Below are 13,533 nucleotides of genomic sequence, written 5' to 3'. Positions count from 1 at the left end.
TCTCTCTGATCTAAATATAAAATCAGTGCAATTTCCTGGGTCGGGCTTTGCCACAGACACTCACGGTTTGGCCTGTAGGTAAAATGTACAATGTATTTTCTGATTTGTGCACAAAAGCTTTTTTTCTTTTTTCTTTTTTTTAACATAACAATGTTTAATGTCACTGTATGTTTAAAAGACCATGGTCATATTTGTAAAAAAAATGTTAAATTAGAAAATAAATAACATTTTGGTTCATGATTTTTCCTACACCTGTGCTAAAAATAAGAAATAAAAATGTCGGGTATATAAGTCACTCAAATACAGCTAGGTATGAATGGCTCGGTTTGAGTTTGTTGCAGTTGACCCTGCACAATGCGACATATCATGTTTTTGTTGAACAATTTTGACGTCACCCCTCCCATAGGGTGACGTATTTCACAACTTCCTGTGTTACACAAACTCTGTGATGACCAATTTTGACGTCACCCCTCCCATAGGGTGACGGATTTCACAACTTTCTACAGATGAACAATTTTGACGTCACCCCTCCCATAGGGTGACGGATGTCACAACTTCCTGTGTACACAAACTGATGACGTATTTCACAACAAAATGGCGCTGCCCATGGTCAACCTCGAAACTATCCGTATAGAATGGGGGCGTCCTAAAATCAACTCTCTCACGTATGCAGAACAAAAGGATGTATCATGTAGCCTACTCACCATGGATTTTTCTCGACGTGGGGGTGGGGGTGGAGGTGGTGGCGGTGGTGGTTCTGGACTGGATATCTCGGGAGCGATCTCCATGGTGACCTCGGGGTGGTTAATCCTCACCTCGGCCAGAGAGATTTGTCTCGAGATAGCAGAAGAGTTCGTTCCCGACTTCTTGCCGCTCTTTCCTCTGCCTTTTTTTGGCATTTTGACTGCCTGATTGTGACGAGCTGAGAACGGAAAATGTCCGAAAGAGGTTTACAAGTTTGAACCTTAGAAGAATGCTGGCATTTTGCCTCCCCAGTTCTGAGACGAGCGGTGACAATCCCGAGTTGGTAGGGTTTCTGTAACTTGCCCCTCTTTATACCAGTCTACCTCGGCGGTAAACAATATCCTTAGCGTAGGGCCTATCACCAATTCTTGTCCCAAATGGAAATATTTTCTGAGAGGACGTTAACTCCCCCCCCCCCCCCCCCCCCCCCTTTTACGGTAAACAATGTTCGGAAATGACGCTGTCGGGTTTTTACGGTTTGTAAAAGAGTTACTTTCCCTTGTTTCCATAGAAACACTGAGGCAAGCCTCATCATTGTCACATCTAGCTTGCCTTAGCGTTTCTTTGGAAAAGCAAGGAAAGTTTTCCGGACGGACGGACGGACGTCCGGACGGACGTCCGGACGGACGGACGGACGACTCGGGTGAGTACATAGACTCACTTTTGCTTCGCATGTGAGTCAAAAAAGGGGCATGTTTGCCTACCAGTACCTGCTCTTGCAGAGATGGTAATAACAATTTCAAAATGTAAGAAAATTGGTTTTCAAGTGAGAATTTTCGACAGGAAAATATGCGAGGCATTGTGTTCACAAAGATGAGAATTGAACTTTGAAGGGAAAAGAGTTGAAAAGTTTGAAATTACAAAAAATGTGTCTTCTCGTTCGCTGCGTGATATATCTCTCCCTGCTTAAATTGCAAAGATGAGAATGAAATGTCCAGAACATAAGAGAAAAGAGATTTACAAGTTTGACATACAAATTTAAAAAAGCTGTGGCCTTTTTTCCTCCCTGGTGTTGCAAAGGTGAGAATGCAAAATGGCCAAAATGTTGGAAAAGGTGTTTACAAGTTTTAAAATGAAAAGAACAAATGCATAGAATGTATAATTTTGTTTTTTTACCCCTGAATAAAAGAATGAAAGGCACTCGACGACTCGTTTACACACGATCACGGTGTTGTTCGTTTCTTCAAAATGAATAAAACATGTCCATATGTTCAAGAGAAAGAAGCTCATCTGTGTGTGGGTGCACTGTACTATCTTATGATTTGCGAGCCAGTGTGAGTCAGTACGATCTAGAATTTGTAGTCTTAAAAATACAGCACTGCCTGTAAATTTATGCTTGTTTGACGTGTGCAAGATCTAAACTGAAAAGAAACAATTCCAATACAAAGCTTATGCACATTATATATTGCAGGGCTTCGAACTCATCTCCACTCTTGATCATTGTTCTCATTGTGCTGGCAACAGTGGAAGGGGAGGAGGAAGAGGATCTAGAGTTTACAATAAAGATCATGGGTCAGCTTATCATTTTCAAACCAAGTATAAGATTCTTTTGCGAACACCAGAAACAGAGACAGACGGACTCAAAGGAGCCAAATGTATGTGATCTGGGAGGAGCGGAATAAAGATGTTAGGTAATCAAATCAAATCACATGAAATATCTTTTGACCTTGGTTGTCCTTGGCCGATCGATTTCGATCGCCTCTTCAAAAACTGATCTGGGCCCCACCAATGCACAAAAATTATTGTCTAGACGGAAAAACTAATCATTATCGCATGTTCTCGCAGAAAAGTAACAAACATGTATGAGCTTACCTCTTTCAAAAACGAAATCTAAGTGTTATGTGTGGTAGAAACCACAATCAATGACCAGTTTAAATTTTGGACACTGACTTACGAAGGGGGGTAACTCTTGTTGTAAATTAGATCTCGGTTGCACAGACCAGTCATCGTAGTGTTAGTCAACAGAGAACGAATTAATGGTGTGTGTGTGTGTGTGTGTGTGTTGTGTGTGTGTGTGTGTGTGTGTGTGTGTGTGTCTGTGTGTGTGTGTGTTGTGTGTGTGTGTGTGTGTGTGTGTGTGTGTGTGTGTGTGTGTAAGTGTGTCTGTGTGTGTGTGCGTGCGTGTCTGCGTGCGTGTGCGTGCGTGCGTGTGTGTGTGTGTGTGCATGCGTGCGTGTTTGTGAGTGTGAGTGCATATAATTTAGATCTGTAAAATAATGTCTGTCTAATGTCTGCCGGTGTAACACAAAATTTTTACTCCATGAAAAATGTACTCCGGAGTAGAAATTTTGTACGAAATTCTTACTCCGAGTAAATGTTTCGTACGAGAAAAGAATTCCCGAAGGCACGAAAAAATTACTCCCTCCACGAAATTTTTACTCCACATTTGTTTTACTTCCAGTACAAATCTCGTACGCGAAAATAGGATGCGGGCGAATAGAAGGGATAATGCCAATATGTGATCTCGCGCAAATGATTGTCGCGCTACCCTCCCTCCACCCCTTCCACCACCAAGACTAACAGGGGACAAGGGAGTATAAATTTCGTACACCTGGCATGGGAAGTTAAATTGCTCGTGTTAGGGTGAAGTAATTTATTCGTTTTTTATTCGTCAGGGGAGTAACATTTGTGTACGAAATGTTTACTCGGAACTCACCTGTCGTGGGGAGTAATTTTCTCGTGTAATGGGGGAGTGCTTTTTTCGTACAGAGATTAACATTTTCGTACGAAATGTTTACTCCGGAGTAAAAATCTCGTGGGAGTAATGTTCTCGTGTTACACCGGTCGAGAAAAGAACTCTCCAAGGCACGAACAAATTACTCCCTCCACGAAATTTTTACTCCCCATTTTTTTTTACTTCCAGTAAAATAGATCTATGGATAATACCAATAATGTGATCTCGCGCAAACGATTGTCGCGCTACCCTCCCTCCACCCCTTCCACCACCAAGACTAACAGGGGACAAGGGAGTATAAATTTCGTACACCTGAAGTTAAATCGCTCGTGTTAGGGTGAAGTAATTTATTCGTTTTGTGTTCGTCAGGGGAGTAACATTTGTGTACAAAATGTTTACTCGGAACTCACCTGTCGTGGGGAGTAATTTTCTTGTGTAATGGGGGAGTGCTTTTTTCGTAAAGGGAGTAACATTTTCGTACGAAATTTTTTACTCCGGAGTAAAAATCTCGTGGGAGTAATTTTCTCGTGTTACACCGGCGTCAGGGCCGGATTACCGGGGGGGTTATGGGGGTTGCGCAACCCCCCCCCCCCCCTAGCCTAAACATGTACCTTACTTATTTAATTTTTTTTTATTATTGCTTATTTTATGCCGTTTCATGCAAGGAGCGACCATTTTCCTATCTCAGAATATGACCTACCCATCAGCTTCAGGGGGCTTTGCCCCCTGACCCCCACAAGGGGCTCTGCCCCTTGACCCCGCCCAGGGGCGGACGACGGGGGAGGGGGGGTGTTTCTAGGGTTTCCGGACCCCCCCTTCCCCAGCCAAAAAATAAAAATATTGAATGAGGTATGCATTTCTTTATTTTACATTGAGTTTCAATTTTTGGGGTATTATTCAGTGACAAAATCTGCTGCCTGAAACTGGTAATGATCATCCTCAGAATGCACCAGATTGCACCATTTTGCATCCTTTTTTTCAAAATTTTCCGGGGGGGCATGCCCCCGGACCCCCCTAGCAAGCTAGGCACTTTGCGCCGTCGGATCGGCGCTTCGCGCCTTCACACCCATATCTTCACAATATACTTTTGAACCCCCCCCCCCCCCCATAAAATGAACTGATCCGCCCCTGCCGCCAGGGGGAACATCCCCCTGGACCACCACTGGCAACCCCCCCCCCCTCCTCTTAGCCTAGTCCGGCTCTGGGCGTGCATGCATAGATCTGTTGTTCTGTTCTGTCTCTGTTTGTTTTTGAATGGCTTTCCTCCACTTTTTACATTTAGTCAAGTTTTGACTAAATGTTTTAACATAGAGGGGGAATCGAGACGAGGGTCATGGTGTATGTGTGTATGTGTGTGTGTGTGTGTGTGTGTGTGTGTGTGTGTGTGTGTGTGTGTGTGTGTGTGTGTGTGTGTGTGTGTGTGTGTGTGCGTGTGTGTGTGTAGAGCGATTCAGAGTAAACTACTGGACCGATCTTTATGAAAGTTTACATGAGAGTTCATGGGTATGATATCCCCGGATGTTGTTTTCATTTTTTCGATAAATGTCTTTGATGACGTCATATCCGGCTTTTTGTAAAACTTGAGGCGGCACTGTCACACCCTCATTTTTTAATCAAATTGATTGAAATTTTGGCCAAGCAATCTTCGACAAAGGCCGGACTTCGGTATTGCATTTCAGCATGGTGGCTTAAAAATTAATCAATGACTTTGGTCATTAAAAATCTGAAAAATTGCAACAACAAAAAATTCTAAAACGATCCAAATTTACGTTCATCTTATTCTTCATCATTTTCTGATTCCAAAAACATATAAATATGTTATATTTGGATCAAAAACAAGCTCTGAAAATTAAATAAATTAAAAATTATGATCAAAATTAAATTTTCGAAATCAATTTAAAAACACTTTCATCTTATTCCTTGTCGGTTCCTGATTCCAAAAACATATATAGATATGATATGTTTGGATTAAAAACACGCTCAGAAAGTTAAAACGAAGAGAGGTACAGTAAAGCGTGCTATGAAGCACAGCGCAATCGCTACCGCGCCAAACAGGCTCGTCACTTTCACTGCCTTTTGCACTAGCGGCGGACTACGTTCAATTTCATTCTGTGAGTTCCACAGCTTGACTAAATGTAGTAATTTCGCCTTACGCGACTTGTTACATTTAGTCAAGTTATGACTAAATGTTTTAACGTAGAGACGAGGAATCGAGACGAGGGTCGTGGTGTATGTGTGTATGTTTGGGTGTGTGTATAGAACGGTTCCGAGAAAACTACTGGACCAATCTTCCTGAAACCTAACATGAGAGTTCCTGAGTATAATATCCCCACACGTTTTTTCTTTTTTGTGATACTAGTGTCTTTGATGACGTCATATCCGGCTTTTTGTGAAAGTTGAGGCGTCACTGTCACGCTCTCATTTTTCAACCAATTTTGTTGAAATTTTGGTCAAGAAATCTTCGACGAAGCCCGGACTTTGGTATTGTATTTCAGCTTGGAGGCTTAAAAATTAATTAATGAGTTTGCTCATTAAAGTTGTCATTAAAATCAAATTTTCGCAAAGAGATTCAAAATTGATTGCATCGTATTCTTCATCAAATTCTGAATCAGAAAATATATGCATATGTCATGTTTACTCTTAAAATGTGATCACAATTAACGAAAATAGGTTAATTAGTACTACGAATAAAATGTAAGAAATCGATCAAAAAATGATTTCATCTGATCCTTTATCATTTCCTGATTCCAAAAACATATACATAGGATATGTTTTACTCAAAACATGCTCAGAAAATTAAAAATAATACAGAAAAGCGCGCTTTCCTGCTCAGCTCAATACGCTAACGCGCTATTCTGGCTTGTCGCTTTCACTTCTTTTTGCACGTGAAAAGTGAGCGAATTCTATGTCGCAGGGATTGACGAGCCTGTCTTGTCTTGGTGAACAAATTCAGTGCGTTCAGTTTCATTCTGTGAGTTAGACAGCTTGACTAAATGTAGTAATTTCGCCTTGCGCGACTTGTTACATTTAGACAAGTTTTGAATAAATGTTTTCACGCAGACCAGAAATCGAGACAAGAGTGGCAGTATATGTGTGTCTGAGTGTGTGTATGTTTAGAGCGATTCTGAGAAAACTGCTAGACCAATGTCCAGGAAACCACACACAAATTCTTCCAGATGACACACACACTCGCGCGCGCGCGCACACGCTCACACACACGCACGCAGGCTCACTCACGCACGCACATACACAAACACAATCACACACACACACACACACACACACACTGGATAAATATGACTGAGTAAGTTAACAGCTTAGTGTTTTAAACGTTTTATTTTCACACAAACACAAAGAAAATCCACACACAAAATTATCATTACCAACTCCTGTATCCTTCAGCATTGGAATTTCCAAGAGAGAAAAATCAACACTCGAAATGTCATAGACCCTATACTGGCTGAACCGTGTTAGGACCAATAGTTATTAACATGAAACATCCTGCTGGACCACGCAAGTACATTAGGCCAACAAAAAAAAATTGTCTGTTTAGGGTAACCCGACCGACCCTATCGATTTGGCGCCGACCCAAAAACTTTTTTTTGATTTCAAAAAAAAAAAGAAAAAAAAAGAGGTAAAAATGCTAAAAAGAGACATTTGGCGTTTCTTTCTCTCCCTTTCTCTCTGTTTTATTTATACGTTAGTTTTGAAACATGTATTCATCAAATATAAGAAGTGAATGTTCAGCCAACATAGCATTTACACACACACACAAAAAAAAAAAAAAAAAAAAAAAAAAACTTTACCTACCTACCGACCCTACTTTTTTTGGTCATGTTACCCTAAACAGACAATTTTTTTTTTTGGCCTTAACAACTACATGTACGCTTATATGTACACGTGCATGCCATTTTACAATCGAGTAGACAAAAACTGAACTTGAACACGCACTGAGGAAAAATCGGGAACGCAGAAGAAGAAGAACTGAGAAAAATGATCGTAAAAATTGCCAGAATTTTTGTCATGATCTATTTCCTCGCCTTTCACCCTTTTCATCAAGTCCTCTTTTCCCTTCTAAGCCCACAACATAAAATGTTTGTTTCCGATGCCAAGGCCCCAAAAATTATGGTCGGTACATAAGTCCCAGGGTCAGGAAAAAAATAGTGTCTGTCTGAGTATCTAAAACATTGTTGTTGTTTTTCTTCTTGGTCTTTATGGACACTACTGGCTTTGCAAGAATGTCCCTTACAAGCTAACATTTGAATGCCCAGCCATTACTCAGCAGGATGAGAAAAGCAATATTGTCTGCCTGCGAAAGTGCCTTTTTAGCTAAAACACAAGTACACTATTGCACATTGAATACAAAATGGAGTGCGCTAACCGGCTTAGCGCACTCCCTCTATCCAATGAATGGCCTTTATTGAATCATGTGACACTAGTACTTATTGATGACAATTTTACTACTGCTATTTCTACTACTACCAATGGTGATATTTGTGTGATTGTGTCAAAGTCGAACACGTCGTTTCTGCCACTGGTTTGTCCATTACATGACACTCCGTGGACGATGCCCCTTTGATCAAGTTTATACGAATGAGACATCAGTGCTCCTCCGAAAGCGGCGTATGGCTGCCTTAATGGCGGGGTAAAAACGGTCATACACGTAAAATTCCACTCGTGCAAAAACACGAGTGTACGTGGGAGTTTCAGCCCACGAACGCAGAAGAAGAAGAAGACATCAGTGGCATTACAATTTCAAGTTGAATGTGTTTCTTGTGGCAGACCACGGGAAGCTGCAAATGATGCTGCTGTGCTCAAACCTATATTCATTACCAAATGTATACGTTCAGCAAGACTTAACTATGTTTTATAACAACGACTCATCAATGGCATCAGTTATCAAATATCATAGACCGTTTGTAGATTGATCAGATCAGTTTCACAGTTCACAAGAAACTGGAAGTGGTGCCGCTATGATAAAACCTGGTTGTTATCATACTCATTACCAACTGTATATGTTCAGCCAGAACTCAGCAAGACTTAACTATGTTTTGTGACAACGACACATCAATGGCATCAGTTACCAAATATCATGGACCGTTTGTAGATTGATCAGATCAGTTTCACAGTTCACAAAAACATGGAAGTGGTGCCGCTGTGATAAAACCTGGTTGTTATCATACTCATTACCAAATGTATATGTTCAGCCAGAACTCAGCAAGACTTAACTATGTTTTGTGACAACGACACATCAATGGCATCAGTTACCAAATATCATGGACCGTTTGTAGATTGATCAGATCAGTTTCACAGTTCACAAGAAACTGGAAGTGGTGCCGCTGTGATAAAACCTGGTTGTTATCATACTCAATACCAAATGTATATGTTCAGCCAGAACTCAGCAAGACTTAACTATGTTTTGTGACAACGACACATCAATGGCATCAGTTACCAAATATCATGGACCGTTTGTAGATTGATCAGATCAGTTTCACAGTTCACAAGAAACTGAAAGTGGTGCCGCTGTTATGAAACGTGGTTGACGTATTCATTACTAAATGTATATGTTCAGCCAGAACTCAGCAAGACTTAACTATGTTTTGTGACAACGGGACATCAATGGCACCATGCAGTTACGAATTGTCCTGGTCTTTTTGTTTGTACGCTGTAGTCTGAAGCATTCCACTTTTGAACACCCTGTCTGTAACCAGTTTTGAACACCCTGTCTGTCACCAGTTTTGAACACAGTGCGATGTCGTAGAAGCGAAAGGTAGCTCATGGTAAACACTAGTGTTCAATTGAACACTAGTGTTTACCATACAAGTGCTACCTTTTTATAGTAGAATTATGTCTTACTTTTTCATAATGTGTTCAAAACTGGTTAGAGAAAGGGTGTTCAAAAATGGAACACATGAATTTCGAGTGTAGTTGAATCCGATCAGTTTCAGCCTTCACAGGAAGCTGGAAGTGGCACCGCTGTGCTGAAACCTGGTGTTCAACATGGCGGACTTCTTGATGATTGCCTTGCGCTGCGCGTCATCAAACTTGTTGACCTTGAGGTCCTTTTCACGGTCAAACGCCGCACGCGCTGGTTTCTTCTCCTCTCTGTCTTTGTCTTTTGCCTTCTTCTTCTCTTTCTTTTTCTTCTTCTTCTCTTCCTTTTTCTGAAAAATACAAATCATCATGGCTGTTACTACTTGTACCAGTAATGAAATAATGTGTACAGTGATGGACCTAGTGTATGAGAGGGGGGGGGGGGGGCTTCCAAAATGAGGCAAGGGTACAGGGGATGGCTGCCCCCAGCTGCTGTTGAAATTTAGCAGTTGAAAGGGGTATTTTCGGTCTCTCCTTAAAAAAAAGGGTATATTCGCCGGGTAAGGGGGGGTGGGGGTGAACCAACCTCCCCCTAGATCCAGTCCTGTTGTATAAAACGTCCAGTCTAGCTATATAATTAAATGTATGGGGTAAAATAGGGCCAATACCGTTTGTTATAACGCAACAGGCTTAAAACACCCGATTCATGAATAACACTCATTTGCTTGTAGCTATCTTTGGTCCGCTTCTACGCGTTTATATACATGTAGCTGCATCCAACATCGCCCATACTGACGGCTACTAGCTGCATCCAACATCACCCACACTGATGGCTACTAGCTGCATCCAACATCACCCACACTGATGGCTACTAGCTGCATCCAACATCACCCACACTGACGGCTACTAGCTGCATCCAACATCACCCACACTGACGGCTACTAGCTGCATCCAACATCACCCATACTGACGGCTACTAGCGGCATCCAACATCACTCACACTGACGGCTACTAGCTGCATCCAACATCACCCACACTGACGGCTACTAGCTGCATCCAATATCTCCCACACCGACGGCTACTAGCTGCATCCAACATCACCCACACTGACGGCTACTAGCTGCATCCAACATCACCCACACGGACGGCTACTAGCTGCATCCAACATCACCCACACTGACGGCAACTAGCTGCATCCAACATCACCCACACTGACGGCTACTAGCTGCATCCAACATCACCCACACTGACGGCTACTAGCTGCATCCAACATCACTCACACTGACGGCTACTAGCTGCATCCAACATCACCCACACTGACGGCTACTAGCTGCATCCAATATCACCCACACTGACGGCTACTAGCGGCATCCAACATCACCCACACTGACGGCTACTAGCTGCATCCAACATCACCCACACTGACGGCTACTAGCTGCATCCAACATCACCCACACTGACGGCTACTAGCTGCATCCAACATCACCCACACTGACGGCTACTAGCTGCATCCAACATCACCCACACTGACGGCTACTAGCTGCATCCAACATCACCCACACTGACGGCTACTAGCTGCATCCAACATCACCCACACTGACGGCTACTAGCTGCATCCAACATCACCCACACTGACGGCTACTAGCTGCATCCAACATCACCCACACTGACGGCTACTAGCCGCATCCAACATCACCCACACCGACGGCTACTCAGAGCCGAATAGACGATGTTCGAAAATATTTCTGGAGTTTTTTTGGTTGTGGAAGAGTTGCTTTCCTTTGTTTTCCATACAAACACTGAGGCAAGCCTACAATGTCATGTGTTATTACACCCCCGGTATAGGGGTGTGTATAGGATTCGGTCGATGTGTTTGTTTTTACACCCCCGGTATAGGGGTGTGTATAGGATTCGGTCGATGTGTTTGTTTGTTTGTTTGTTTGTGTGTTTGTGTTCGCATATAGATCTCAAGAATGAACGGACCGATCGTCACCAAACTTGGTGAACAGGTTCTATACATTCCTGAGACGGTACTTACAAAAATTGGGACCAGTCAAACACACGGTTAGGGAGTTATTGGTGGATTAAGATTCTACAAGGACTTATAGAGGGACATATTAATGGTCAAAGGGAAATAACCTTCTCAGTTGGTGGCAGTGAGAATGGTAAGGACGGGGGTGTTTTTCCTACCTCGGAGGAATTTCTTGTTATGCAAAGAAACACTGAGGCAAGCGGCCAAGCCTACAATGTCACGTGTACCTTGCCACAGTGTTATTATACAAAGAAACACTGGGGCAAGCCTACAATGTCACGTGTACCTTGCCACAGTGTTATTATACAAAGAAACACTGAGGCAAGCCTACAATGTCACGTGTACCTTGCCACAGTGTTATTATACAAAGAAACACTGAGGCAAGCCTACAATGTCACGTGTACCTTGCCACAGTGTTATTATGCAAAGAAACACCGAGGCAAGCCTACAATGTCACGTGTACCTTGCCACAGTGTTATTATACATAGAAACACTGGGGCAAGCCTACAATGTCACGTGTACCTTGCCACAGTGTTATTATACATAGAAACACCGGGGCAAGCCTACAATGTCACGTGTACCTTGCAACAGTGTTATTATACAAAGAAACACTGAGGCAAGCCTACAATGTCACGTGTACCTTGCCACAGTGTTATTATACATAGAAACACTGGGGCAAGCCTACAATGTCACGTGTACCTTGCCACAGTGTTATTATACAAAGAAACACTGAGGCAAGCCTACAATGTCACGTGTACCTTGCCACAGTGTTATTATACATAGAAACACTGGGGCAAGCCTACAATGTCACGTGTACCTTGCCACAGTGTTATTATACATAGAAACACTGAGGCAAGCCTACAATGTCACGTGTACCTTGCCACAGTGTTATACAAAGAAACACTGAGGCAAGCCTACAATGTCACGTGTACCTTGCCACAGTGTTATTATACAAAGAAACACTGAGGCAAGCCTACAATGTCACGTGTACCTTGCCACAGTGTTATTATGCAAAGAAACACTGAGGCAAGCCTACAATGTCACGTGTACCTTGCCACAGTGTTATTATGCAAAGAAACACCGAGGCAAACCTACAATGTCACGTGTACCTTGCCACAGTGTTATTATGCAAAGAAAAAACATGAGAAAGCAACTCTTCCACAACCAATAAAAACCCGACAGTTATTTTCTGGAATTGGTCTATTGACGCATTTCAGGAGCCATCATGTAAAATATTGCATGTCAGTCCCTAGGTGGGTGCAAAACTGTATCGTGTAACAGGACCTTTGAAGAGTTGTTTCAATGTAAATAAGTTACCTGCTCTTCTTTGTTCTTGTTGGATTGGTAAGGCCAACAAAAAAAATAGGTGTGGTTACGGTAACATAGCCCCCAAAAATAGGGTAGGAAAGTAGGCAATCACTTTTTTTTTTTTTTAACTTTTTTTTTCTAATGTGCACAAATTAAACCTACTTGACAGGGAAATAAGTGTGCGACTCGGGCGCTTTCGCTTCCATTGCGTTTTCTGGATTCGTTTTTTTTTCTTTCTTTTTTTTAACAAATATAATAAAAAGTTATAGGGTCGGCCCCTAAAAATAGGGTATGTCGGGTTACCGTAACCACACCTATTCTTTTTTTAGGCCTAAGTAATCTCGCCTGTATGTGTGGGTGTTTGTGTTCGTGTGTGTGTGACGTGCTTGAACATGCCAGGTGAGTTTACAGAACTTTTTCTTTCGTTCTTTCAATTTGATCCAGTCATTGCTATGTTGGTGAATGTGATTCCAGTCCCGAATCAGGACATACTACATGTGTTGAAGTCTTCGTTAAAAAAAATATCAGTCTTCTTGTGTGGGAGTGGCAAGTCCTATTCATCACACAGTGAAGGTCTCGAAAAATCATTCTGCTCTACAATGCTAACGCTGTGACTGCAGGATTATAACTGTTATAAGCTGGTTATGTCTATCACACACACACACACACACACACACACACACACTCACACACACACACACTCACAAATGCACCCTTCAGATTTTGCAAAGAGAAAAAATTACATACACACACCAACACTGTACAAACAAATATAACACACACGCGCACATATGCACAAACATACCCATGAAATTTTGCAAAAGGAATCAGAGAGAGAAAGAGAGTGAGTGAGATATTGAGAGGAGAGAGAGAGAGAGAGAGAGAGAGAGAGAGAGAGAGAGAGAGAGAGAGAGAGAGAGAGAGAGAGTGATAGGAGAGAGAGAGTGGTAGGAGAGAGAGA

The 13,533-nt window shown here is 42.2% G+C and overlaps 1 protein-coding gene across 1 annotated transcript in view; it reads right to left on the bottom strand.

The window, feature by feature from the left end:
* LOC138945764 (dynein axonemal heavy chain 2-like) overlaps window positions 1–2,634 on the bottom strand; it is a 218,479-nt gene extending 215,845 nt beyond the window's left edge. Inside the window, exons 1-2 of the mRNA XM_070317273.1 lie at window positions 2,557–2,634; window positions 705–922 (exon numbers count right to left, since the gene is read on the bottom strand). Coding sequence (XP_070173374.1) covers window positions 705–899 — 195 coding nt within the window. The 5' untranslated portion in view covers window positions 900–922; window positions 2,557–2,634. The remainder of the gene's footprint in view (window positions 1–704; window positions 923–2,556) is intronic.
* Between the last annotated feature and the right edge of the window lie 10,899 nt (window positions 2,635–13,533).

This window comes from Littorina saxatilis, linkage group LG13, assembly GCF_037325665.1.
Source record: "Littorina saxatilis isolate snail1 linkage group LG13, US_GU_Lsax_2.0, whole genome shotgun sequence".
NCBI lineage: Eukaryota > Metazoa > Mollusca > Gastropoda > Littorinimorpha > Littorinidae > Littorina > Littorina saxatilis.
The sequence above is the reverse complement of the archived record's forward strand: the minus strand, read 5'-3'. Positions and strand labels throughout refer to the sequence as shown.